Source organism: Anas acuta, chromosome 2, assembly GCF_963932015.1.
Source record: "Anas acuta chromosome 2, bAnaAcu1.1, whole genome shotgun sequence".
NCBI lineage: Eukaryota > Metazoa > Chordata > Aves > Anseriformes > Anatidae > Anas > Anas acuta.
The window spans coordinates 83,328,482-83,356,137 of record NC_088980.1 but is presented as its reverse complement, the minus strand read 5'-3'; the positions used below and the strand labels follow the sequence as shown (position 1 = coordinate 83,356,137).

The 27,656-nt window shown below is 37.0% G+C and overlaps 1 protein-coding gene across 9 annotated transcripts in view; it reads right to left on the bottom strand.

The window, feature by feature from the left end:
- Positions 1 to 27,656, bottom strand: part of CTNND2 (catenin delta 2) — a 645,736-nt gene that overhangs the window by 43,200 nt on the left and 574,880 nt on the right. For all 9 annotated transcript variants that reach the window (XR_011092756.1, XM_068670993.1, XM_068670989.1 and 6 more), the window contains one exon: positions 27,153 to 27,303. Coding sequence is in view for 8 of the 9 variants with exons in the window: in XM_068670993.1 (XP_068527094.1) it covers positions 27,153 to 27,303 (151 nt within the window). In the remaining variant the exon portion in view is untranslated. The remainder of the gene's footprint in view (positions 1 to 27,152; positions 27,304 to 27,656) is intronic.

Here is a 27,656-nt window from a genome sequence, read left to right as displayed (position 1 = left end):
TTACAATAAATTAAGGCTTTGAAGGTGTCGGGAAAAAATCAGTAGGAAATCTAAAATAATCAATCAAACATGGTATAAGCATTCTGGACGTGTTACTGCTCAACAGCTCTAATATTTCTGCCATGCACACAATTAACTTTGCCCTGAGAAGACCAAATCAGTATTAGCTACATCAAACCAGCAGACCAGGCTTTCTGTAGTTAATGTGTGACAGTGGGCACTACAGCATCCCTTATTCTGAGCACCTCTAGTGTTTCCACCTCCAACAGAGCTGCTCGCATGTCCAGGTAAAGCAACTGACTTCAAGAACAGGAATCACTGCTCAAACTGTCCTTCCATACACTCACCAGAAAATGGTGGTAAAACAGACAGAAGGTCAGGGAAGTGGCTTTAAGGTCAATCTATAAAGGCACTGTTCACATGGTCTTAAAATCTATTAACAAGTGTAACTGTTAACTGTTTGAAAATGTATGGGACAAAAAAAATATGCCTTAGCCATACAAAACATGTAATTAATTAAATTTAATTCAAAGCCTCTGAACTTACATTGAAAAAGCAGCACCTTTGCTCTAATACAGTTACATCGTGTAAAGTGAAAGTTAAGGACTTTACACTGTAGAAAATATTACACAGTAACTTGTTACATTTCAAGTGTGTTTTGTAAAACTATAGATCTAGTTAATTAATAAATTACTGTGCAACATTCACATCTTTTTTTTTTTCTCCATTTATCTGTTACCTTTTCTTATTTCAGTTATGTTCCTGCTGCTTTAAAAGAGGCTCATAGCAAACTCACGTTTTTTAGCATTACCTATAAAAGAAATCCTATGCTAGTTTAGAGTGGTGCAAATGTTGAGCAAAGCCAATGAAAGCAAAGCTACAGCTATATCAGCCCAACACAGCTGACAACAACTGTAAGCCTTGACTTTGGCATTACTGCATGTTACATTTGCAGTGCTTGAATTTGGAATTCTTTTTCAACCCTAAGAACATTTTTTGAAACCCAACTTAAATGTGTGATGGACACTAGCCTTATAATGTCAGCAAAGTTTTGTCTAGCTCTACCAGTAGGAGGACTGGGGAATTCAACCTGTGGCTCAAGAAACTTTCCTGAGCTGAAGGAGTGGAAACTCATGACGGTCCTGGGGAAGAGAGGAAGATGTGTGTGAGAATGGTATTAAAAACAATTGGCATTGTTAATTTTTGTCAGGATTCATATAGAACGGCTTTGCTCTACAAATAAATTGATTTTTTTTTTTTTATTTGAGCAACATTACACATGATAAGACCCAAAATAGATTCAGTACTTTTTAAAGAGGATTTGCATAACATGATTAAACTTAACCACTAGCTTGACAAGGGAAAAAGAAATCACGCTTATTTGTTCCATTTCACTTGTAAAAGAAAGAAAGAAAATATTAAACAGACATAATTTGAGGGCACTGCCACAGGAAAGGGATTGCTTCATAGGAGTTTGGGAGAGCATTTATCTGACACTACAAACTTTAAAGTTATTTTTCTAAGATAAAACTCCAGTCACTGTTTTATATGGAGAGCAGGATTCTTTCTGGAGCATATACTGCGATGTAAAATGGTAATGTTTGCTTACTAAACAGGCCAGCAATACAGATTTAATGTATTTCCTTTGCATATAAGGTCTCATTAGCACCTTAGTACATGCATCTATTTCTTAATTCAGGAAATTTTCTCTTCATAGGATCAGACTGATAGCTGTCCTAAGAAGGATTTTGCCTACAGAGAAAATCAGTAGAAGTAACTATTCTTCTGGTAGATTTAACAAGAGCAAAATTATTGTAGAAAAGGTTCCACTTCTGGAACTATTTCCCTGCTGCACCTTGAGACAAATTCACTGCTGATGTAACCCCACTGACTTCATTTCCATTTCACTCATCTCTGAAAAATGACTTTGACACATTGGCGTATTCCTTATATAGTTGTGGCATGGTTCCTGGTTTGAGAGAATGAGACTAGGAAAATTAATATATTGAAAACACAAGAAACCTCAAACATATTAATTCAAACTAAGAACCTTGTCGTAGAGGTAGAGCCTGCTCTAATATAAGTAATACATCATGATTTTTCCCCCCTCAAAGTTTCCCATGAATTCACACCCTGTAGCTAGATAATAAAACCCAGCAAAATGGCACCATATTTTATCGAATCATAGAATCATTCAGGTTGGAAAACACCTCTAAGATCATCTAGTCCAACCTTTAATTGCAGTTAATTGTAGCACTGCAATGCTACACATACCCTATCCCAGAACTACAGTATTGGAATGCTGCAATATAGAAAATTTTGTTCTCCTAGTTCTAATGTGTGCACTATTTAAATTTCCAGATATTCATGCTTTTGTGCATTTTCATCATCCGCATCCATTTTTAAGATTATTCAGGCTCAGTATTTCACAGCCTTTTTGGAAAGATTATTGGGAGAGGTTTTATTGTTACTTTCAATCAATATTTAATAAATGTGCCCAAACCTTCTATTTAATTATTATGGAACAAATTCTGATCATGAATCTGTGTATTCGACTGACATTCTAATAAATTAGAGTGTATCCATCACATGATAGCAGTGGCAAAAATACCACTACTGTGTTTGATAAATAGTTCATCTGCATACCATGCTTTCTCTTGTCAGATACTGTCATTAACAGAATTAGTGTAGCCATGAAAGTGCCTAGAGTTCCAGATGAATCTTGTCCCTGTCCTGAACAGTGGAGATCTCGAATATAGTGAGGTGCAAGAGGGAGGTGTCGCAAACCAAGCAGGCAGGAAGAGCCCACACAGAAATGATGATGGTCAGTACGATGTGTAGCAAACTCTGGGCTCAGACTGCCAGTAAAAGGGATTTTGTAGGCACCAGAGCAGCAGTGAAATCACACATGATTTAAGAGGACAGAGGTTTATTGGTTTTCATAGGCAGATTTTCTCCTGCCAGGGAAACATTTAGGGGAAAAATATCAAGACTCTAAAGGCAAGCTAAGTTAAGAGATAAGAAATGCTGGCAGAGGGGGCCTTAGGGCCAAACATATGTAGTAATTTGTGGGACAGAAGAGGAAGCAAATCCTGAAGATGAAGGGTAATTCTTCTTCCTATTACCGCTGTGCATGAAGTGTTATTGGATGAGGGAAGTGGAAAAAGTCCTGAGCAGTGAGACTGAAAAGCATGAACCCAAAAAGCACAGGTCCCATCACTTCTAGCAAGTGTCAGAGAACTGAGGTATTTGGATCGTTTTTGGATTAAGTCATAAAAGGAAAGCTAAAACCATCTTCAGGCAAGCTGGGGGAAATTCATGAGTCCAAGTACAGAGAGCTAATGTGATTTCAGGTGCCCCTGGACACCTGAGATGTCTGCACAGAATGAGTAGACCTATGGAAGATTAACAGCCTTCTGGAAGAGCAGCTAGAGACAAGGTAGGATACTCTACTGTCTTTAATGTTTAATGCTTATCTTTAGGCTCTCTCGAATCTCACTCCTAATGCTTGGTCAGAAATGCTTTTTAGGTACTCATGTCCTACCATCTTATGTTAGGAATGCACACAAGTATTTGTAATCTCTGGCACTCCAGAGCAAATGCATATTAAGGCATTTAACTTCTTAAAGCTAATTGATTATAGTACTGCAATTATCCCTATCAAGAAAACAAAACAAACAAACAAACAAAAAAACAATAAAATTTTTGTTCCATCATTTTTAAAGGACGTAGTGATGATATAAGTGCTACAGGATCAGGCACTTAGAATGGTTTGAGTGAGCACCCCAGACATGCATGGGCCAGAGCCACTGCTTTAGCTGCTTCATATTAAGCTTGGCCTGCCAATTAAGTTGGGATAAAAGGTGCTTTGAGCTAGAGAACAATGCTGAATTTCACCTCCTTGCATGTTTATCTGAAGTTATTTCAAAACTCTGTGGAGATAAATTATTTTTGGGGAACACAGAAAGAATAAAATAAAATTACACACACATACACCCTTCTGTGCCACCAAGAACCCAGGTGCACTTTGCTCACGACTGCTGAGACGGAACAAAAGATCAGGTGGAGGTCTCAGATTCTCTCTTCCCCTCAGAAGCATGATACACACTTTTCACTTTTCCACCACTTCTGATGACAGGCGGCAAGATTTCAAGATATAAGACATATTCAGGATGGCCCACAACAAAGAGGAACAATACCCTTCCTGACGCATTGTACCATTCATTGGTTTTCTTTTTTTAGTGTCTTTTCATCAAGAATAAATTCAGCCATAGGTAGTATAGCATATAAAGCCCTACAGGGAGCAGGAACATTAATCTTTGATAGTTTCAGGCAAGAAACCCTCAAACTGTCATAGAGTGATGAAAGCACATGAACCACCAATATCTGTGTTGGCAATGGCAATTGAGATTTGCTTGTAAAAGAATCAAATATCTAACAGAGTAACCAATATAGAAGCTTTTATCTTTTTTTTAAAAAGATTAGCGATGCTGGTTCTACCTTTTCCAAGAGAAAGGTATGGCATGAAGAGAACTAGGAATGACAAAGAGCACAGCCATAAGAAGGATGGAAGAGCAGTATGTATAGAAGCCAGTAGCACTGGACAAAGAAAAAAGAGAAGCATTGTGGTAATTTCACCCTGAACATGCCATGAGAAATCACAACGGGGTGCAATGCAATCACAGCTTTTCAACAAATTGCTTTCTTAGATCCATGATCCTTGATAGATTTTCTTTCATGTTGCAGCATTTTAACCCAGCCACCTTTCTCCTTCAGCTTCCCTGTTACCAGAAACCTAACTTTTCTATTTCATGTATTTCTTGCCTCCCTCTGGCTGACCATTTTTCTTGCTTTCAACTCACCTTTTCAGGGCTGCCCCTTCTCCCCTCTATTACATGACTGATATTTTTCTTACTTGAACTGTACTCCTCAGCCCTTTGGTTCTTAACCACTAAGCTTTCCTGTTCCTTTGCTGTCTCTTGCATAGTTGATATGTAAGTGTATATCTCTGCATCTACCCTGTCTGCCAGGCTTTTCCATTCTCTCCTCATATTGGTTTAAACCACCTCCAGGTCAATGCTGAGCTATATCCTGATTTTTTTTTTTCATGCCCAATACCTTGCTTTACCTGCTACTCTTTGGTGTTGTGAAAGACAGCTAAGCAGCCTGTCTCTCCTCACCCTCGTGCTGGAGAGGTGACCTTACCAGCAAACAAACCATCATACATGGGCATTCCAGCTCAAGGTGTGTTCTCTGACTTGCAGCCTGGTTTTGGAAGATGAATTTGGGAAGATGTGTAGGGTAATTTGTTGACTGTCTCACCCACACCGAGACTATAAAAATGAGTCAGTTCAAGTCTAGCTTGACCTGCTTAATTACATGTTGACCTGATACATCAAACAACTACAGAAGGAGAAAAAATCTCCACCAAGAAGCTTCTATTTGTTAACTTAAGCAGCAAAGGAAACAACATTTTTTATGGCAAACTGTCACAAACTCATAGATATTGCTGCTTTTCTTGTTCCCCCTCTCCTGGACAGAAAAAAAAAGAAAAATAAAAGATTTGCATGTAGCTTTGGCCATCTTCCTTACGGTCTTAGCTTTACCAGTTGAATAGGAACAGAAATGACAGACATGGAATTCATTGATCTTGGATGCAAGGAATTTCATTGCTTGGGCATGCTGGACTTTTATATCCTGAATGAATGGAGTCCATGTGGACAATCACTCAAGTAATTTGTCTTAATTCATTTTGTTCGCATTTCTTGTCAGGCCTGCAAACTCAAAAAGGCAAGGCAAGGAGTTGTTTGCCAACCTTTTGACCCAGGTAGGGCAAATATAGATAATTAATTTGCTCCTTTACACACTAACAGATTTATTTCTCTTGTTTAAATTGCACTGTCATCTTTCTTTTCATCTTTCCAGTAGCCCAAGTTAAAAAAGATTCTGCAGAGGAGTGATTCTTCAGTTAATTGCTGCAGGCTAAGTTTTCTGATTACTTGAGCTGGTTTTAGCCCCTTGCTATCCTCTTCCCTGCTCCCTGCTGAGAATACAGCTTTTGAAAGGCTGAATTTGAAAAAAAAAAAAAAAGAAAAAAAAAAAGTAGTTGTTTAATTAATGTTATGATTAATCAGTATTTCTAGTCCTTTGAAGAGGAAAAGTGCCATGTGAGTGTTGAGTGGAATTTCAGTTTTATCTGTATTATTTTCTGAGATAGGATAATACTTTGTTAATAGTCTGTTTCAGGGGACTTTAAATTAGGCCATAATGAAGAAGTAAGAATGTAATCTATTTTTGGAAAAATAAGTTTAGGTTTCAAGATCTATGCCCTGATCCACCACCCATTGAAATTAATGAGCCTGTCTACCAATGTCAGAAGTTATTAAACTGGATTCATAAAGCAGCAGCTTTTCTACTTTCGTTTTTACTTTGTGCCCAAAACAGACAAAGATTCTGACAGGAGACCAATGTAACCAGGGTGAATTTCACCTAGATTTTACTCTGCTTTAACATTTCATGCAGGAACAGCTATTCATTTGCTACTATTTTTCTTTTTCTTCACTTGTTCTAGAGTATTACCTGGAACTCATGAACAAATCTGTCCAAACTGTATGGTCTGAAAGACTTTTTACATTACATTACATTTACATTACTTTTGCGTGCCTTTATATGCAGATACTATATATATCATGGTGATATGTACAGAAATTCTTCCACTGTTTAGAGAGTTATGTGAAAACAGTAACACAAATAAAAACAAAATGAAACCTCGTGATATATTCTGGCATTAAAAATTAAATACAATGTGTAGATGAAAACATGTTAGCTCAATAAATATGTATATCTTTGTAAAATGATAGCGTTTTTTGAAAATAATTCTTCAAACAAATAACAAAACCACTCCAGGTCATATCACAATGTCCATATATTCCTTAATTACTGCAATGTTCAAACACTTAAATAATCACAAAGAAAATTCTACCTGGAGCAGTTAAGATAATTAATCTGTATGGAGGCAAAATAACAACACCTAGAATACATATCAATATTTCATATTACTTTAGTGTGCACAATGCAATAATTTTTACTTAATGAGAAAACCCTGGTTAATGCTACCTTCACAGATGTAAATGTTTGGGAGAAGGGCAGAAAGGAAAAGAAAAAGAACACGTAAAAGACTGTCAAGAGGAGAAGTCCTAACTGTTTAAAAAATATTTTAAAAAGCTTCAAACGTAATTTATATCCATGAAAGAGTACAATCTACTGAAGTATTTGCTTTTGTTTTGCAATTTTAAAATTGTTAGCAAAGACTTCATGTAGCCACATTGTTTGTGTGTTGAACTGCTACTTAATGTAACTAAAGCAGACCATAGAAAGGTCTGCCATAGTAATAAAGTTACAGATACATTTATTAGAAATGGGGTCATGAAGAAAGTGGACAGGTATTCACTTTTGCTAGGTATTTTGTAGAGGTCAACTCAATTTGCAGATAATAATAATGTTCTGACTCAGTGTAATCCTGTTCTTGACAAGCTGCTTTGTGTTCTTTAGAACTCAGCAATTTGAAAAGAGTAAATTATATTGTAGTTTTATATGTTAATTCACTTAAAATGACTACATGTTAAAGACTCAATACAGCAGATACGCAAGAAAGAATGCTGCAGAATTAAACTCTGTGTTCTCATGGTAAGGGCGAAAATGAACCCGATAGCCTTCTTTATCTAGTGCATATTATATTATATTTTGTTTGGACTACGACAGGACCAATTTCTACATTTCACATGGGAAAAAAAGGAAAAAAAAAAAAAGAAAAAAAAGGGAAAAAAAGCATCCTCAGCTCTTCCTAGTTGTGCAGGTCATTAATAGCTGTGTTTAAAGAACTTGTGACAAATGAATCCCAGGCCAGACTCCTCCACTGGAGTATAGCTCTACCAGAGCACAGTTGTGCTTGTGCTTCCTCAGGAGGCAGGAGCCAGAGGGGTGACAATCTTACTTGTCTGTGGGTTGAGCTACTGCTGTTCCTTTCAAGGTAACAGCTTCAGATGGCACCTTCAGGTGAGCTGGTGATCAAGTATTTTCTCTTGTGACCCCTGAAGAAACCTCAGCTCCAGACATCCCGTTGAGTCTGCTCGATGTCACTAAGTTACTGCTCTTTTTAACCTGAGTCACAGCTGCTCACTTTCATTTGAGTAACACATGGAAGGAAGAGATGCAGCTGCCTACAGGGCAAGGCCATACCTTACCTTCCATCTGTGCATTCTTGGAGATCAAGTTGGATGGAGATCTGCTTAAGGCAAAGCCCACAACCACTTATATCCTCCAAGTTATCCTCCTTGCAGCCTTGGCTGATTTCTGCTTCTTCCAAAAAGAAGAGGGCAATTAGGCAAGTCTTCCAAAAGTAGTTGTGTCCTCTCTCCAGATTTGGGGAAAAGAAGAATTTGCCAGAGACCATCTGGCTCCCTAACTCCATGTGCCCTATCCAAAACAATCAGAGTGCTCTGAAAGACATCAGGGGAGTCAGAGTGAAAGATTTACATGTACTCAGCAGCCTCTCCAGTGACAGATGGCTGAATATAAACTACAATCCATACTGCAGGGAAAGGATGGGAGTTCAGGTTTGAGGAGCTAGAAAAGACTAAACAATAACAACAAATAGAAGAACTCAGGAGAAAAATAAATGCTTTCAGTTAGAACAGGCAAGAATTCAGATGCAATGCAGACCTCCTAACCAGTGGAGATTCAGAGGGCAACATTCCCAAAGGCAAACTATTTCTTCTTGATAGACTGCTCCACTGCAAATGATGAATTACAATTGCATAATATAATGTTCCTTCTGTGAGAGCAACCCTCAAGCAGTGTCACCTTCAGAAATTTTGCACACAAATATATGACTTTGCATATACTCATGCTAATCATATGCATTTTCTTCTAATTAAAATTAGCACTCTGATTATTTGCTAGAATAACCCTGAGTTATGAAATCCAAATAATGTATAAAACATATTGCTCTAAGAGCACTGTGAGTAGCACACAATCTAACAGGTTCTGTAACTTTTCTCCTAAGAGGAATAAGTCATGAGGTGATTTATTTTTCTCACGTTACATCAAAGAGTGAGTGAACTCTGAGTGATAACCCTATACATTCTTCTGGTACACTGAGCTGAATTACTGCCTTATACTGCAAAATCTGAAAACTTGGTCTAGGAGGTTCTTCTCCTTCTTGGGATTGCTGAAGATTTCTCAAGATTTTGAGAAGTAAAGGAAATTCAGAGCCTGTATCTTGAATAACATGCAAGGACAGCTATAAATTACCAGTGTCATTTGCTGATTAATTAAATGACTAAGTTCCTTATGTCAGAAAGACTAGTCCAACTCCATTGCTGTTCCCCAAAGGGCTAAGTCTATAAAACAGAGGTGCATGAATGAGGTGCCTAGCTTAGTCATACTTGGCTGTGGACACTGATGCTTCTGGTAGAAAAATGAAACAAAACTCAATGCAAATCATTTCCATACAAACCCCGGAATCACAGAACACTTAAAGGTTGGCAGGGTCCCTGGAGGCTATCTAGTCCAATTCCTCTGCTCAGAGCAAGGTCAGGTTGGCTTTTTTTTATATTCTGATGGAATTTGCTGTATTTGAAATTGTACCTATGACCGCTTGTCCTGTCAGTGGGCATCACAAAAAAGTGTTTGGCTTTGCCCATTTTACACCCTCCCATCAGGTGTTCTATATACATTGATAAGACCCCCCCCCGAATCTCTTCTTTTCCAAGTTGAACAGTCCCATGTCTCAGCTCTTCCTCACAGGAGAGATGCTCCAGCCCCTTTATCTCCACAGCTCCTTGTTGGACGCTCCAGTATGTCCATGTCTCTCGTGTTCTGGGGGACGCAGGCCTGGACCCTGCACTCCAGGTGTGGCCTCACCACTGTTGAGTAGAGGGGAAGGATCACCTCCTTCCACCTGCTGGCAACGCTTCTAATGCAGCCCAGGAGGCTGTTGGCCTTTTTTCATGTTGGGGCTCATGGCTGAGTCATAGATTTATTCAGATTTTTCTTGGCAGTTAAGGTGATGGCAGTGTAGTCACAATAGTGACTGTCAGACCACATTTGTTAGTCCCACATTTGTTAGTAACCTAACCCTCACCACTAACCCCAAGCCTAATTTACAACTCAGCCCTACTCCTACCTTGTACCCCAATTCTGTTCCCTGACTGCAATACCACAAATCTTAAGTCTAAACTCATAACAAAAATATAATAATGAAAAAATGTGGTAGAAGAAGAAAATTAATTGCCACAAGAAATGTTTATAATTGCCAAAAATACGTCATACTTTTTTTGTCATGATCTTGCTCTCCTAAAGCTGAGCAGGAGCAGTGAGGTGAGGCTTCATTTATCACTGTCTCAAACATTAGTTTTCACTGTGTAAGAAAATTGAAGTTCTTGCTCCTGTTAGCCATGTTATTTCTGTGGTACAAACTGGTTCTGAGATTACTTGACTTAGCTGACTTAGCTGACTTGACTTAGCTTGACTCAACAAAAATTCCTGCTTATGAACTAAATCCAGTGTAAAGCAGCTGAAGGCTAGTGATAGATCTGATGCAATGCACTGGTCTTCCATTTGACAATTATGCTAAATATTTAAACGGCATCACTAAACTCAATGGCTCCTAAATATCATAAAAGCAATTAAAAAATGGCTTCTAAAAATTCCACTCAGATAAATTACAATTTTGTAAAAATAAAATAAAATAAAAATGAGGAAAGGAAAGAATGTTTTTATTGGTATAACATATGACCATATACATGGCAAAAATACTATCAACTTTTGAGTGAAATGCAGTAACAGCAATATTATGCAGCCATGCATTCCTTTAAATATGAGCTCCTTATCAGATATAATCAGCAATACAAAAATATTTTCTGTAGTGTTGCATCAAATTTATAGCAGAAAAACTACGCCGAACAGATTATCTTTTAAAATCATTAATATAAAGCACACACTTACCAATTACATTGGATATTTCTTAGCTTTCGGATTTATTGACATGCATATTCTTATCTTTGAAAATGTTTGAAATACGTCCTCAGTACATATTTATTTCAAATATTAAAAGTAAACATCCCTGAGACTATCTTGGAACCTGTTCCACTTCTAAGCTATGAAATCCTCTTCTGAAAACAAATTAAAGTAGATAAATCTGTCACTTATGTTCAAGTTCTCTTTGTCCTGGAATTATCTTTCCTTTCAGAGATTGAGTCAAATAATGCTCTCCTTGTAATTCATGGAAGTATTTGGTTTTAGATCCCCAAACACCTGAAAAAATGTTTATATTAATATCAAGTATGTTTCATGATTATATCTAGAATCAGAATAATTGAGGTTGGAAAGGACACCTGGAGATTGTGTAGTCTGGCTCCCTTGTTCAAACCAATGTAATGCAAAAACATAAAACACAAAGCTGCATATTAATAGGTGGAGACTGTTACAGTAAAACACGTATTTTATCTGATATAACTGACATAGGACATAGCAAAAGGACCGGATGTCCTTTTGCTGCTCTCCTTCTGAAAAGGCTAATATTCCTACTGAAATAAATATTTAGATATGATGAATACCTCTCTTCATGTGTGCACATGTATGTTTAATCTCTTCTTCCAGTACAACATTTAAGGAGAATTTTGCATACATAAAGACACAGTGGACTAAATCCTTTCTGATGTAAACATATTCTGGGAAATGAATGAATAAAGTGAGTGTGAGTGGAAAGCTTAGCTAATACAAACCAGAAAGTATGTATTTATTTATAGAACTGTGGTGGAAAGTAAGAATGGTTTCTATGTATTGGTAAACACACATACTACTGTGGAACCACAAGTGTCCATTAGACCTAAATCCTTCTTCAGCAGAAACCACTAGTACATTAAGATTTTAAATTATTCAGTGTTTTAGCCAGTCCAAAAAACCCTATGCTTATTTTCTCCTGTCACAGCAGTTGAAATTTGATGCTAACTATCAAATATTTCGTAATCTGGGAGAAAAGTGGGCATAACGTCCCTGGAAGGAACACAGTGCTAGAGCAGCTGCAGTTTACTCTCATGAAGTTATTCTTGCAGGTGTACAGCCTGCAGGAATGAAGAAAAAAAAAAAAAAAAAGGAACTCAGAAACAAAGAACAGACTATTCAGAATCACAACAGCAGTAACATGATGTTCCTTATAATTTTTTATTTATTTTTTAAACTGCTGGTGCTTTGCACCTATTGAAATGTAAAAGCAGCAGAAAAATACAGTATGTTTGTGCATTTCGTAGGTAAGAGACATATTCTATAGCAGAAAGCTTCATGGAGGACAGCCTGTGGATTTCACTTCTGTTGACACTAGTAACGCCTACAAGAGTAGTGTCACATCACATTCTCATGAGAAAGCTAACAGCAATTGCTGCAAATGAGATGAAAAATGTTTGGATCCTTCTACTCAGAAGAGTTATCAGTTATTTGTCATTAAAATAGGAGCATGTAGCAAATGGATTCTGTCAAAAATGTATGAAAAACTCTGCAGACCATCTTCTATCCTGGGCCTATATCTATCCAGTATCACAGTCAGCAGTATAGATGGTGAAAGAGAGGAGAGGGGCTGGAAAAACGTTTGAGGACTGGTTTAGAATTCAGTTATTTTGATTTAGGAAGACAGAATTCTTTAAAGGCAAATGGAGAATATTAAACACAGGAGATGATTATCTGCAGAAACACAGAACAAAGCATAACCTATTGAGAAATAATTCTGTGGAAAGGATCAGGAACTCTGAAAGGATCACAGGATAGACAGGCAGGCATTGTAACATCAGTTGCTGTGAAAGACAGCTATGCAGGAATCTATGAACAGCTACGGCTGGCAGAACATATAGGTAACATTTTCCTTTGTGCAGAGCCCTGTGGAGGAGTACCACAACCAGTGTGAATGCTGAACTTCTGGGAAGATACAGACCCACATGAGTAAGTCCAAATGAAAGCAAGAAGAATGTCTAGGAATACAGACCAAATTAACTGCTGGTATCTTAGATTAAATAATACATTCAGCTACTCTACCTCATCAATCTGTAAACACGGTAATGTAAGTTGCATCACTCTTACTGTCTTCATGAATGAATAGACATATGGCAGAGGTTTCCACCGGAGGCCGCAGATCATCAAGAGAAGACAGAATGAAGCCGAGTCCCCAAATATACGACCCCATTCTATGTTCTGAATTGGGTCTTCAAATGGTCTACTTAAAGAACTTGAAGAAAGAGAATCGTGCACCGTGTCCAAATCAGAAGATTTTAAATAAATGGTTCAGTTTGTACTTTCTGTGGTTTCTGAACTTACACTTGCAAGCTTCCCTTTTCTGGCCTTTAAAAATACTTAGATGAAGTATTGGACCTCTTAGGTCCAGTAGCTGGAGTCTTGAAAGCAACCCAGTTTAAGTAGACATCCTTAGGTACAAGATAAGCAGAGAAGAGAGATGCAGTGGAAAAGACATGAAATGCCATGTGATCGCAGTGTCAAAGGAAAAAGAGGAAGAATTCGGGCCAGACTAGAAAAAAAAAAAAAAAGCAAAATGTGGGGACTGATGTGAAGACATTGTAGCTGGTGACGGCAGACATGGAGAGTTCAGGAAGAAAACTGAGCAGTTATCTGGAAGCCAAGTGAATGGGTCCACTACCTTGTTTGCAAAAGGAATAAACCACTCAAGAGGTCCAGGAAGAGAAGCAAGTGAGATAAGAGACATGGCAGGTTCAACAACCTAAGGCACATGATCCAGGTCTTTGAATCTCAGTTTTTGCTACATTTTCAAACCCCACAATTCCCCAAGTTCATTTTATCACCATCCTTCTTTCCTTACCCCCTCATGTTGTCTGCTTCCTTTCCTTCAGGATCAGGAGAAGTAGAAAGCACGGACATCTTATCTCCTTCCAGTACTCTTCCTAATCCAGACAATATCCTTTCTCTTTGATCACAGCCTTCAAGTGACTGGACAAACCTGGCTTCCAGGTCCCTGACAGATACAGAAGGGCCTGTTCTGACTTGCCTGCCTACCCTGCAAGAGTTACGTACACTCCAAGGGGCACAATACACAGGGCACTGCCCTTTGCAGCAAGATTAGTGTGTGAGTAGCTCACCTTGGATGCTTTCTCCTGGGCTCACTGCAATTTAATCTAGGCTATACGCCAAGACTGGTACTAAAGAATATTCTGTGTTGTTCATGGTGTCCTAGTTTACAGATTAGCACCACCATGTTTGCAAGTACTCCCATCCGTTTGTAGTTATGACTTGCTGTCTTAGAATGCCTTTTAGCTGATGATCTCTAGACACTTTCTGCACGTTACCATCCCTGACAATGACAGATTTGTGCTTATTCATTCACAGTTAAGGAAACAAATACAACTCAGGCCAGCGACCTGAGCTATCAAGAAGCCATCTAAAACGTAACAGTTCTTTTGCTCAGGAATAACTGAACAAACCTAGAGAACAAATTAACACTTCCAACTACCAGACATGATTGATTTTGCAACATTTGCTTTCTAAACCATTTAATTCTCTTAGTTTGTTTACTTCAGTGGCAAATATAAAACAAATCTCTAGCCATAGGGCTCCTAATTGCAGTCTTATTAATACTGCCAGGCTAATAGCTACTGATGTCTTATACTTTAAAGTACATTTTATAATAAATAAGGGTGAAGAAAGAGACATTTGATTTCTGTAAGAATGTGGGAAGGGTTACAAATAAGCTAAACTCTGACACTTAATCATTTTTTGCCTTGTTTGAAGCTTTAACTAAAGGTGCAGTTCTTTTTTCTTTCTCTTTTTAATAACTTTGCTTCGGCTTTGAAGTTTCTGTAAGCTGAGGGTAGCTTATCAGAGAAGTCCCTGAGAATGAAAGATGCTTAAATAGGGCTACAAGCGAATGAGATGAATTTCTGTATTCCTACGAAGAGGCTGAGCTCTTCCGTGTAAGGTACATACATATTCAATCTCAAGGCAGAAGAATGGATTTAACTACAGTGGATAATGCACAAAAATCCATCCTCAGAACCCTCATCTCAGAGGCTTTGCTCATGATGAACTCCCTATTTCAGATTGTTAGTGGCTCACAGGAGAGAAGGAGACATGCCCTTTTCTTTGGGGCTTGATTTAGACATTGGCAGTACAGTATTGTACAAGAGGGGATAACACCTTTAACTCCTGAAGATTTAATACCTACATAGGGAAATTACACATGCAGCCATGTCAACCTATCTGATATCATCGTATTCCAAAGCAGTCTGGTTTTGTCTGGCTGCAGCATGCAGCTTATCTGTTTTGTTATTGTAATTTTTAAGTTAAAACAGAATGGAATTACCAAAACATTTTTTTTTTTAATCCACATAACAGTTTACACTGGTGCAGCAACACCATGGTAGGGCTCATAGTGGTTGCATTCTAACAGATTAAAGCAACCTTCAGGGTGTGGGGGGACATCCAGTGTGCAGGTGAAAAGTATATCAGATAATGACCCCATTTTGAGCCTTACAAGCACAACTGGGCCAGGCAGAGTTTTCCAACCCTCCTGTCAGCTACTCTTGTGAGTTGTTTGACTTTGTTCTGTTTAAGAAGAGTTTGTCTGCAAAAGAAAAGTCATTTTTTGCTCACTCAGCTCATTTTGACCAATAAGTCAGGCAGCGCTGACTAACACAAGTAGTTTGAGTGTAGACACGATGTGTTAATGAGAGGCTGGAGGGACGCTAGGAGCAGGAATACCTTCTGCCATGGACTGCCTCAGGGTGAGTTATGGTGTCTCAGATTTGGGAAATAAATTTTCTAAACATGCTAACTCAATCATCTAAGAACCTATAACTTTAGAGTGAGAACAGAAATTCCACTATTAAAAAAGGAATTCTTTTTATGTAATAGTTTAATATGATTTTATTTTCCTATTAGCTTTGCTTAGTGAGGAAAGTGTAACATTTTCAAAGGAACAAAAATGACTTAACTGGCATCCAACTCCATTTTCCAAAACTGACTATTAGTCCCTTTACAATAGTCTGCTTAGAGCCTATGTCATGACTGAAAATTGAAATTCAGTTCTTAATGCACCATCATGCACCTAAAAACTCTACACAGTAAAACCAAGTTGTACTTTTACTTCCCCTGCTCTCATACTTAACTCAGAATTTACAGTAGGCCTAAGCATTGCTTTACAATGTTATGATAATTAGCACCCTTCCAGACCTACTCACTCCTCAATAATGCTCCTTTGTTACTATGAGTTGAATAGTTGAATCCTGTTTGTCACGAATGAAAAATTCCTTTTAGCTTCCACAAGAAGAATATTAAGCTGACAGCTACAAGATTTTATTCTGGTTGTTGCAATCACATGACATAATATGCGTTTTTTAAAGATAAATGGAATACCTTTCCATATGCATGTGTACCCCACAACACACTGTCCCTTCCTCTTTGGTGCAGGTAGAACTACATACATTCTTACAAACATAATTTTGTGTGTATGTATTCATTTATATAACAATTAATTTAAAGATACTCTATGCCATTTAATATGGGGGTAATTTTGCAGATGATATACACTGCTGAAGTTGAAGAAAATTACAATAAAGGAGAGAAGAGAATGAAAATGCCTTTGTATGTATTAGTGTTTGTGACCACATTGCCTACAACCACCATTTTTTCCAATTTATCTGCAACAATTTTAAATTCATGTTATTGTTACACAATTGAGCTATTTATCAGATCAGGTCAGAATCTATTAGACTACATGTGATTACTAAGACTAATTACTACTGAAGAGATTACTACTACTGAACATTAACACAACTACATTTATTTCTACTGATTTTAAAATAACCAAAAGACAAAGTTAAACATTCCACAGTATTTCCTTTTTTAAATTAGCAAGTTAGTGCCTCACTAAAACCACAACATTTTGAACTATAATTCCCTCTCTCGTAAAGGAAGCAAACTCCTGCGTTTAAGTGGATTTAATGACAATTATCCTATTACTGCCTTAATTCCACAGTAGGAATAATATGATCAGACCATGGTCCTCATACTTCGTGCCACTGAAATTGTGGTTTGAAATTTGGTGACAGTGAAGTAATTTAAATATATGCAGTGATGTCACTGAGGTTAAACACATTGAAATTGTGTTTATCCACTTCTAATTTTGGAATTACAGAGTTTACTCTGCATGGCTTGAAGTAATCAACACATCAGCTTACCCACTTCTTACTCACTATAGTATCCTTACAGCCAAACTGGTGACACTTTGATCAGATAAGTGGATGGTATGGTGGGTGGAAAACTGGCTTGACTGCTGGCCTCAAAAGGTGGTGATCAGCAGTGCAAAATCCAACTGGCAGGTGGTTACTAGTGGTGTCCCACAGGTGTTGATAGTGGGGGCAATACTGTTTAACATCCTCATTAACAACCTGAATGATAGAATAGAAAGCATTCTCAGAAAGCCTGTGGACAAAAAATTGTTGTGAGGAATAGTCAATATACTGGAACAGACAAAATACTGGAGGACAGGGCTGCTACTCAGCTGAACAACCTCAAAGTCAACAGGCAAGTCCTGCACGTGGGAGGAAATTACCACACGCATCAGTACAGGTTGTGGGACAACTGGTTGGAGTGCAGGTTTTCAAAAGAAACCCAAAACCTAGGGGTGCTAGTGGACGAGTTGAATACGAGTCAAAAATATGCCCTGGCAGCAAAGGCTGACCACATCCTAGGCTGGATGTGGTGGAGTCTAGCCACAAAAATGATTCTTCATCTAGACTCAGATGATTCTTCCTCTAGCTTGCATGAAAAGTATCGCACCCAGTTTTGGTCTCCCCTGTACGTGGTAAACACTGCAACAGCGGAGCAAGTCTCGTGGAGCACCACAAAGATAGTCAGGGGGCTGGAACACATGGCATGCAAGAACAGCATTTGCTGGCACTTGAAGGTTAAGGAGAGATCTTACTGCAACTGCTTAATGGGATAGTGTAAAGAAGAGGTTCATCTTGGAGTTTTATGACTCTTTCAACCAATATAACGAGTGTATTTTAAAACATTTTCCTTAATTTCATGAAATATAACTGCAAGCAGAATTTGCTTACTCAAATCATTTCAGCTAATAACCACACAAATTTCTCGGTATATTTATCCCAGCCTGTTAGTAGGTAAGGCTGCCTATAAAGAAATGTAAATTTTGACCTTCATTGTTGATGCCTTCCCTGCACATTCATCAGGGTTTACAAAACAGCCCTACCAGTGACAAGGCAGATTTTATTTCATTTTCTTTCTATAGGGCAGGTCTCCATGTTCTCCTGAAAATTCTCAAAGCAGTCTCTTTGGAAGTGGTTCTGTGTTACGCTTGTTCAAAGTTTTCAATCTGGAGTACTGGAGGGATCACATCTAAAATATTCAATTATTTGGTTTCTTAAAAAAAAAAAAAAGACTTCAATTATAAGCTTTAACAAAGTGCTGTATTCTTTTGTCATAATGCAATCCTTCAAATTGCATTATGCATACAATATTTCTACACCAAAAGCATGGATTTAAATAGTAATGCTTACTTAGATCAATTGCTGAAGTCTAATCTATCATTATAAAGTATTATACATTATATATATAAAAATTGCTAACTCTAGGGGGTAGTCATTGTATCTTTTTCATGTTTGCACAATCTCTTGCATAATGCAGCCACAAGAGGAAGCAAAAGGAAAATGAAAAACGTAATACTGAAGATGATATCAGTAATACCAGATTTCAAATAATTTCATAGAGATGCCATGGAGAGATCAATGGGGCTTTGAAGATGATTCTGAGGGTTCTCTAGGCTTTCCTTGGGAGGAAAACTAAATTTCTTTATTTTGTTTAATTGAGCCCATCGAGATATTAAGTACCAGAATCACAGTCTTACCTTATGGAATTATGATAATAAGGCCCCTCAGCAAATTGATTATTTCCTCACTTATATCAGATGATTAGGATTTGTTACCCTTTTAGTATTTTGTCACTGTGTATTACAAAACTGTTACTATTCCATCCCAGCAGTTATATGCATGAAACAACAGACTTGGATTATTATTATTATTTTTTAATAGCTTGTGAAGTAGGGTCTCCAGCTGATTAATCTGAGACCTATTCAGCTAGTATTCATCAGAAGAACCCCAAAAGGAGCAGAAAGCTAACACACTGGCACTACTTCCAGCCATCCAGAACAGCATGTTCAGAAATACTACACACACCTAAAAAGGTACACTATAAAGGTAGGTAAGATATGCAAGAATTCATTTGCAAAGGCTGCTGCTATAGGCTATTGTTCTGCTTTCTGTAATCAGAAGGATATTTGAAGTTTTAATAATAATACCCGAAACAAAAGCTTTTAACAGTAAAAAAAAAAACAACCAACCAACCAAACAAACAAACAAAAAAACACACAAAAAACAAACAAACCACAGAATAAATGATGTAAACAACTGGTCTATGCCTCAGTTTTTACAAGCACCCAAATCCTACATCAAAGTACTTCATGAAAAACAATTATTCTGTAAGCAAAACAGTGTCATCTGAAGATGCCATGCAGAAACCAACAAGTATGAGACTAAGATGACTCTTTACAACTGTCACAGAGTAAACGAGCACTAGGAGCTCCCATATTTTGGGAAGGAATACATATAACCCATCAGAGAAATGCAGTCACGTTCTTTGTAGACTGGGGCTACTAGTAACAACTAGGAACGTTAATGGTCAGGAATGGAAAAGAAAAACTAAATTCATTTTAACTACATTGAGGTTTGGATAAAACACCAGTTATAAGAATGCAGATATCAGCACTACTTCCTAATCTGGCATTCCTTGAAAAACTACTCCCTGATTCTTTTATCTTTGTCATATTGCCCTTGGAAAATCAGACATTTTATGGTCCAAATGTTTAGCTAACAGATGATAACGAACATCTTTGTTGCATACCCACAGGTATTTTACACCCGTGCTAGCTTTTTTCCTTTCTCAGCTCCCTGTTCAACATTCTTTGAAACTACAGTGCCCTAGACCCATTCCTAAAGTCTTCACATGCAAGAAGAATTTTAAATTTACTCTATCAAATGATAATTTGCCATATTTAACTCTTTCATTGATGTGTCACGGGAAGGATAAGAGTTCTAGTTTCTTCAAGGAAATGTGCTTTTAGTAAAAAATGACATGTATGTAATTTTTATCATTTGAAAATGGCTTAAATTGATAACAATTCCAGGAGAGAAAGGTATTTTGCATCTTATGTAGAATAAAATTAACTTACTGTTCCATGAATTGAAGATGATACACAACAGGCTGGAACCATCTGTTTTGATACACTTGCCTGTTAATGTACATCTGCCACAAAACTTCAATTTTTAAAACTGCTTTGCAGATATGGAGTAATTCCTTGTGGATTTAAAGGTACTTTTAAAGTTACTTTGGCAGTTTAAGACATTTGCATTTCTACTGTTGCATGTTTAATGCAATATGCAACTGAATTACATGCACTTTTTAGATCAGAACTCTGAATTTCCGAAAGATAAGTAGCACTTCTCAGCACGAACACATTGAGAAACAGACATGAAAATTAATATTGAATTGTTTGAAACGTCAATTTTCTGAGTGAGAAGTGTATACAGTTCAATTTAATTGCTTTATACTGTGTGCAGAAAACCAGAACCAAACTGAAATTGTTTATCATCTCAAAATGTAACATACAGGTTGGGGCACTTTCTTATGTGTGAAATGCACATCAGAGAGGTGAGAAGGTACATCAGTTGTCTGCTTATTTATTTAGTTAGTTTTTATGTTTGTTTTTGTTGTTTTTCTTTTGGCAGTCAAACTGAATCTAGGTTTTCCTGTTGCAATATTGCAGATGACTCTCTTGAGACTTTGGCATTTAAAATATAAATGCCAAATATATATGCCAATATATTTTCTAGGCATTTCTGCAGTGTATTCTACTATGAGGAAAGAAAGGCTGACCTGGGGCTGTGTTACATGGTTAGTATTGTGAAGCATCTTGATCTTATTTTATGGAAAAGAAATGCTGTGTGTTTCTTTGACTATGCGATTACAATAAAAACCCCATCTCTGAAAGTGGTATTCTCTGATATGCTAGACCTGAGCCTGTATTCAGTTCTTTCTGTTGCTTTGAGTGGTAACGAAAAATTGCAGTGCTTTTTCACTAATTGTCCTTGTAAAACCTAAGCTAATTAAAGGCGAGCAAGACAACTTATTCTGCATTATCAAAAGAATTTCTTAAGATTCTACCTGCTCATCTTCAGTCTCCCAAACGCTAGTCATCAAGTCCCTGGCTACTGCTCTAGGTTCTCATCCAGGATTCGCTTCACCCTAAGATCCAAGACTCATGGTGACAAAGGTGACTGGGGCGAACACCTAGATGTGCTGTTTTCTCTCTGCAGTCTATAGCAGAAACCTACCTAACTAGCTTAAACACATTTTTCTATGGTTCATGGTAGAGGGAAATTGATCCAAATCCTACTGCTGTACTTATGCTATAGGGATGTTCAGATGTAAGGGAGACTTAATGTAGTCTTAAAAATGCCTGATTGTGACTTTGATCTTAAAAATGAGAATTCAGTTTTACCAACCCTGTTTTTCTCCCTAAATCTCTTCACTTGAGAATGCTGTTTAATAAGAAATGACTGAGGAAGGAAACCCTTCCTATCCTCTATAACCTTCTGGTCTGCTTGCCAGAAATATATTTGAGATAAAACAGAGCAAAAGGCAATGCACAAGTGGCTGAAGGCACATGAAATGTCAAAATCTCCTTGACAGAAAGCTTTTACACTGTAATGGAAAAATATTTAACATTTAAACTTCTGTCAGTTTAAGTTCTCAGCTAACTTATGTATACAATGTTAGAAAACAGGGAGTCTAAACTTTGCCATAGAGGTGTTATAAAACTTCAAAGCTAAATTATGTGTTTAATAATATTCTTCTCTTCATTGATACAAAGTAAGGAACATGAGCTATTAATGAATGACCATCTTTTCCATTTCCTAAATCAACTTCTTGACGACAACATCTTTTAATTCAGGTATCTGTTTATTGTAATATATGTTTTGCACAGCTCAACTACTAAACATAGAAAATGAAGTGCAATAAAGAAGAACACGCATTGAACAAATAGCGGTATATATTCTTTCTTCAACTTCTGAAAAAATGTCTACGGTTTGTGATTAACATCTTCTGGCATCTTATGCATTGTGAATTTACGTCAATTTAACATTTCAGTGACTAAGCTGCTTTATAAGTCAATTAAAAATTCAATAAAAAATCAGTGACTCAGATTCTTGCAGATGTATATGTGACAAATTCAAAAGTGTTCACATTTAAAAAGGAAAGAAAGCTGTGTGTATACACTCTACGTGAGATGAAAACTGCATATTTTATATAATCACCTTCCAGTCCATCACTGTATTCTCTATCAATATACATTACTAGGGCTTAGAATTTTTATAGCTTTTGTTCTTGTAACTAAAAAAGTAAATACCATCTCCACTTGGATTTATTACTGATACAGAAACAAAGTTATGGTATTGAAAAGTGGCCATGTTCTAGGATAGTAGGAACTCACATAGCTATTTATGCTCCACAAGTCACATTCTGCTGTTAGAATGCAAATGCTTGTTTTTGACATGTTTTTCAGCCAGCAGCTGAAAGCAAATCTTTCCAAATGTGAATCAATATCACACTTTGAAATAACATACCTGACCCTGCTCTGAGTACAAGGCTGGGCTGGATGACCTCCTGAAGTTCCTTCTAACCTGAATTATTCTATGAGTCTAACAATTCATTAGAGTTGTGAACTCCTGATACATATTTCAACCAAACTTTCTCCAATTTAGCAATAAAACTTTCTACCAAACACTGTCTACTTCAGACACTCAAATACATATACACTGCTCATGAGATGGCTCAGCGGCAATTTACACATTCCCCTTTTTTTTTTAATTTCTCACAGTGGCGGGGCAGTAATACAGGGTGAGATCCATTTTATCATATTAGTTCAATCACTTTCTGAGAGTTTCTCTTTGTCTGCCAACTGTAAGGGAGTCTATTTCATGTATATTACATGGGATACAAAACTTTTAGACACCTAGCAAGACTAAGCAGGTTCCAACACAAGCTGAGCAACAATTTAATTGATACACTACCTTTATAACTAACTGTATCACCAACAGATGAGTGGGAATTGAGAATAATTCAGTACTGACACCTTATAGCCCGGAATAATTATTAAAAAATATCCCTCCTTTGCATGCCCTGTCTCAAGACTTGATTCAAAACTTTGTGAAGGCAACTGAACTTTTACCACTAACTTCACTTATTTGAATAATGATTTTGCAATGATATCCACAAAAGTGATGTCTTAATTACTGCAGCACTTTAATTTATCCCCTCACTAGAATCTAGAGACCTGAACAGATACATGGCTTCTCCACATACTGTAAAGGAAGAGATATATAAGGATATATAGCTCCTGCATAGGTCAGTAAGTCAACAAAAACCATTAGGTGGAATTGTCCTCCTTTTTTTCAAGGGCGAGTGACCAAAATACTGTTAGTTTCTTAAAACATCTTTTATTTAACCACAAAAATATAGCCCAAGTGGCCACAGAAATTGCATGAGTAGGGCTGTTGAAATAATAGTACAATATTTCTCTCAATCACCATTGGCCCAGAATCACATTGGAAATCACTGTCAGGATAAGGACAAGCTGACAGAAATACCTGAAGCACAAAACTGTGCACTGAAAGCATACAACAGGCAATATCAACTGTCATACATCCCCAAGGCCCTCAGCACTACTTCCCTCAGCTGTGGCACTGCTGGGAGAGAGACAACGTTGATGAACCTTCCCATGGGGCGCACTGTTGAGAAGCAACATAGAACAGCTGCTATTTTGTACAGATGATGGTCCTGAAATGCAAGTGGAAAATGAATATAACCTGAACATGACTGGGCAGTATGCCCAAGGAGGGAAAAACAGGTGCCGGATTACCTAGTATCAGTACGAGATAAGCTGAGCTTACTATGTCTTCATCTCAGTGTGGTTTAATTTTGGTGAGGAGAAAGATGAATTTGCCCACTGTCTGAACCTTCAACTAGAGAGCACATGGCATAATGTAGAACTGATGGAGAAGGAGAAAAATGAGGGTCGTTTTAAGGACAGAGAGCATGTCCTAAATGAAACCCAGGAAGAAAAAATCACTATAAAACAAACAAACAAACAACAACAACAAAATGCTATATGGGGATGGCTGAGAAAAAATTTAAGAGAAAGCTGGCCCCAAACTTTATCAATATAACAACACACCTGATAGATTTGTGACAAAACCAAAATAGATTGGTAAATTCTACAAAGTCTAGAAAGAAATTTGTGGTCATTTTGTTTGTTTTGTAGTTTGGTACAGGTGAGTCTGAATTTTAGCAATCTTTCTGATATGTTTGCCAGATGCCTCAACACTGATTTATGGGCTGCTTGGCAGCAGCAGAAAGAAATATCACATTCCGTGGCATATATCAGTAAAAATTTGTCAGCTGGGAATGGAACCACAGCACCACTGAAAAGAAACGCGATTATACCTACAGAATCTTTACTGTGTATACAGACGGACAATTAACCTTTAAAAAAGGTTATCCTAAGGCGAAAATCACAGTCTGTGAGGTAGAGTTTGTCACTGCAAGAATATGATGCACAAACTGAAACTTCAAAGAGGCACGATAAACAGGATGCTGATTCTACTTAGTTAGAAAGAGCTCAAGTGATGAACGCTAACAAGCCCTTCTTGAGCCCTTCTTTCCATAGCAACAGTGAAGGTATCTCAGAACATGTGGAATTTCAATATTCACAGAACCAGACTGCCTACAATGAGTTGAAATCCTTGACAACTGCAGATGTTCAGCATTTATGAAAATCAGATCTATGATGTGACCCATTCACTATAAAATAATCGTGAACAAGAGAAATAGTGACCATTATTACTCTTTCTTTGAAGTGCAGTGATAAAAGCCAAAGAAATAAACATACAAAGATCATAGCTCAAACGGTTCAGGAACTGTAGTCATACCTTCCCTATTGTATTGGCATGTTTGCACTTTTTTCTAAACTGCAACAAATGTGTTTTGCAATAATAAAGTACAATTCCTCAGAATTACCCCACAAATAATTTAACTCTAAGCAGCACTGCAGTCATAACCGTCTGGCAAGATAAATAAAACTATTAGGTGATTATTGTCAACAGAATTTTTCTGTCTTTTTAAAATTCTTCTTTGTTTACATCACATGTTCTCTGAATATTCCATAAAACATTAACATTCGGAAGCTATGCAATCTTATTATCCATAATTTGACGAGTATTTTGTATGGCATGTCATATTAAAAGACAGCTCTATTTTCACATGCTTAGCTTTACATTCCTAAATGAAATTTGAATATTCAGCAAAGGAAATAAAAAATATTCAATTATAAAATGAAAATCACAGTACAGGAAAGCTAACCAAAGCCTAATTCATAGCATTACAAACCATGTTTACACTCAGTAAATTTGACTGTTAAATATTTTGTGCAATGTCAATAAGTAAATGAGAGATTACAGAAAAAAAAAACAGTGAATGTGGTTTGTGAACCCTATAGAGAAAGTCCCATAACAAAAAGACTAAGATGTTGAATAGAGACTATGACATGCTGAAGACTGAAAGTGGAGGTGGGATCATGAGACAAAATAAAAAGATCATCAGTTATTCATCCAGATTAGATGGGCTGATATACTGGCGTCAGCAATGATTTCTACTTTAAAATTCCTAGAAAACAACAGAAAAAAACAAACACACACACACAAAAAAACCCCACACACATACAGTATCTTGCTTCCTGAAGGCTGAAAACAGTACATCAAACAACTCTAATTTCATGCCAATTTTATCAACTGTAACATGAGCAAAAGCTGACCAAGTAGGGTGCTCTGGCATGCGAAGAAAGCATCAGTCTTGAGTTCAATTCCTGGGTAATCCTAGCAGGTTTACACTATTCACCAGTCTCTACCTCTATTTGCTTTACAACGTTTTGTCAGTGAAGTTGTCACTAGTTTGTAAAATATGTCAGGAGAGTGATTGCCTTGTTTTAACAAGTTGCAGAGCACTGCTGTAATGAAGCACTAACCCTGAGATAGCACTGAATATAAATAATAAAGCATTATGATCAAAGTTTCTATTTGTGGAATTCTGTAATTAAAGGCAGAGGAGGATAAGTATGCTGTAATGATAACAAATTAAGTAGCTAGCAAAAAATGAAGAAAAATATACCCCTAATGTACAGTGGAAGTAGAAATAATTTTGTCATGAACTGTTGAAGTAATGCAAGCCCAATAAAGTGATTATTTTTCAAAGACCGAACACGAAAATAGAAATTTGATGATTCATAGCATTTGAATGAATTTCAGCTAAAACCAAGCCAAAACAACAACAACACAAATAAACAAAATAATAATATTAATAATAATAAAAACAATAATGATAAAAATACCAGAAAACTCAAGAAGACTGCTTACCATACTATCAGAATTCAGAAACAGCAATGATTTATGTAAATTGTTTTCTTCCTATACTGCACATGTTTGAAAATTAAGTATCTCCCAGTTCTCTTGCTGGAGATACTAATATGCCCAGTAAATTCCTGGAAACATCTTTAAAGTCCATGATTTGATACTTCATAATATTACTTGCAATAGAGAATCTGAGGATCGGGGTGGCTGCTCTGCTCATATTCTTGATCTGGAAATTGCAAGTGCTACTGTCAGCCTATGAATGAAGTGCTAAAGCAGAACAAAGCCATTATTCTTCTTCTGGAGATTACAGTATGACAAATCATAAAGTGTTGCATGATGTTTAATTAATTTAACAATTCCTTGCAATATAGCATTAAGCTGTCACATAAAATGTGAATATAACACATTAGAGAAAGAATTAAAGAAATTATGTTAGAAATGTGAGAATAATTACTTTCATTTTGCTTATCCTGCTGTAAGGTTAAAAAAAAAAAAAAAAGCACAGAAAATAGAGACAGATTGGAAAGAACATACCTATTAACTCCTTATTTCTGACATCTAAGGCCATGTTTCGTAAAGCTGTAGCTACTGCACACACCACCCGGTCATTGTCTATTCGAAGCAGTTCTACCAGGATTGGCAGTCCTTTTTCTTTGCGGACAGCAGCGCGGATATACACTGACCACTGTAAAGACACATGGGAGAGCATGAAGAAGAAAGTGAGAAATGCATCCAAGATAGCAAGGCATCTGAGGTTACAGAGTAAGGCGTAACAGAAGCATGTGGATGTAAACTCAAAAGAGAGGAAATAATTGCGTTTATGATGCCAGGCAAATACTTGATTTGGAAATCCACACTAATTTTTCATGGTGGCAGAGAAATTAATTGATGAATTGACTTGAATTCTAGCACACCTGGTTACATTTTACAGCCCAAGCCTTTGGAAAACTTGCTTTGCATCAGCATTTGCTATACAACATCTAATGTTGTTTGTTCACTGCTAAAACAACAACATTTGTATTACAAAATATATACTAT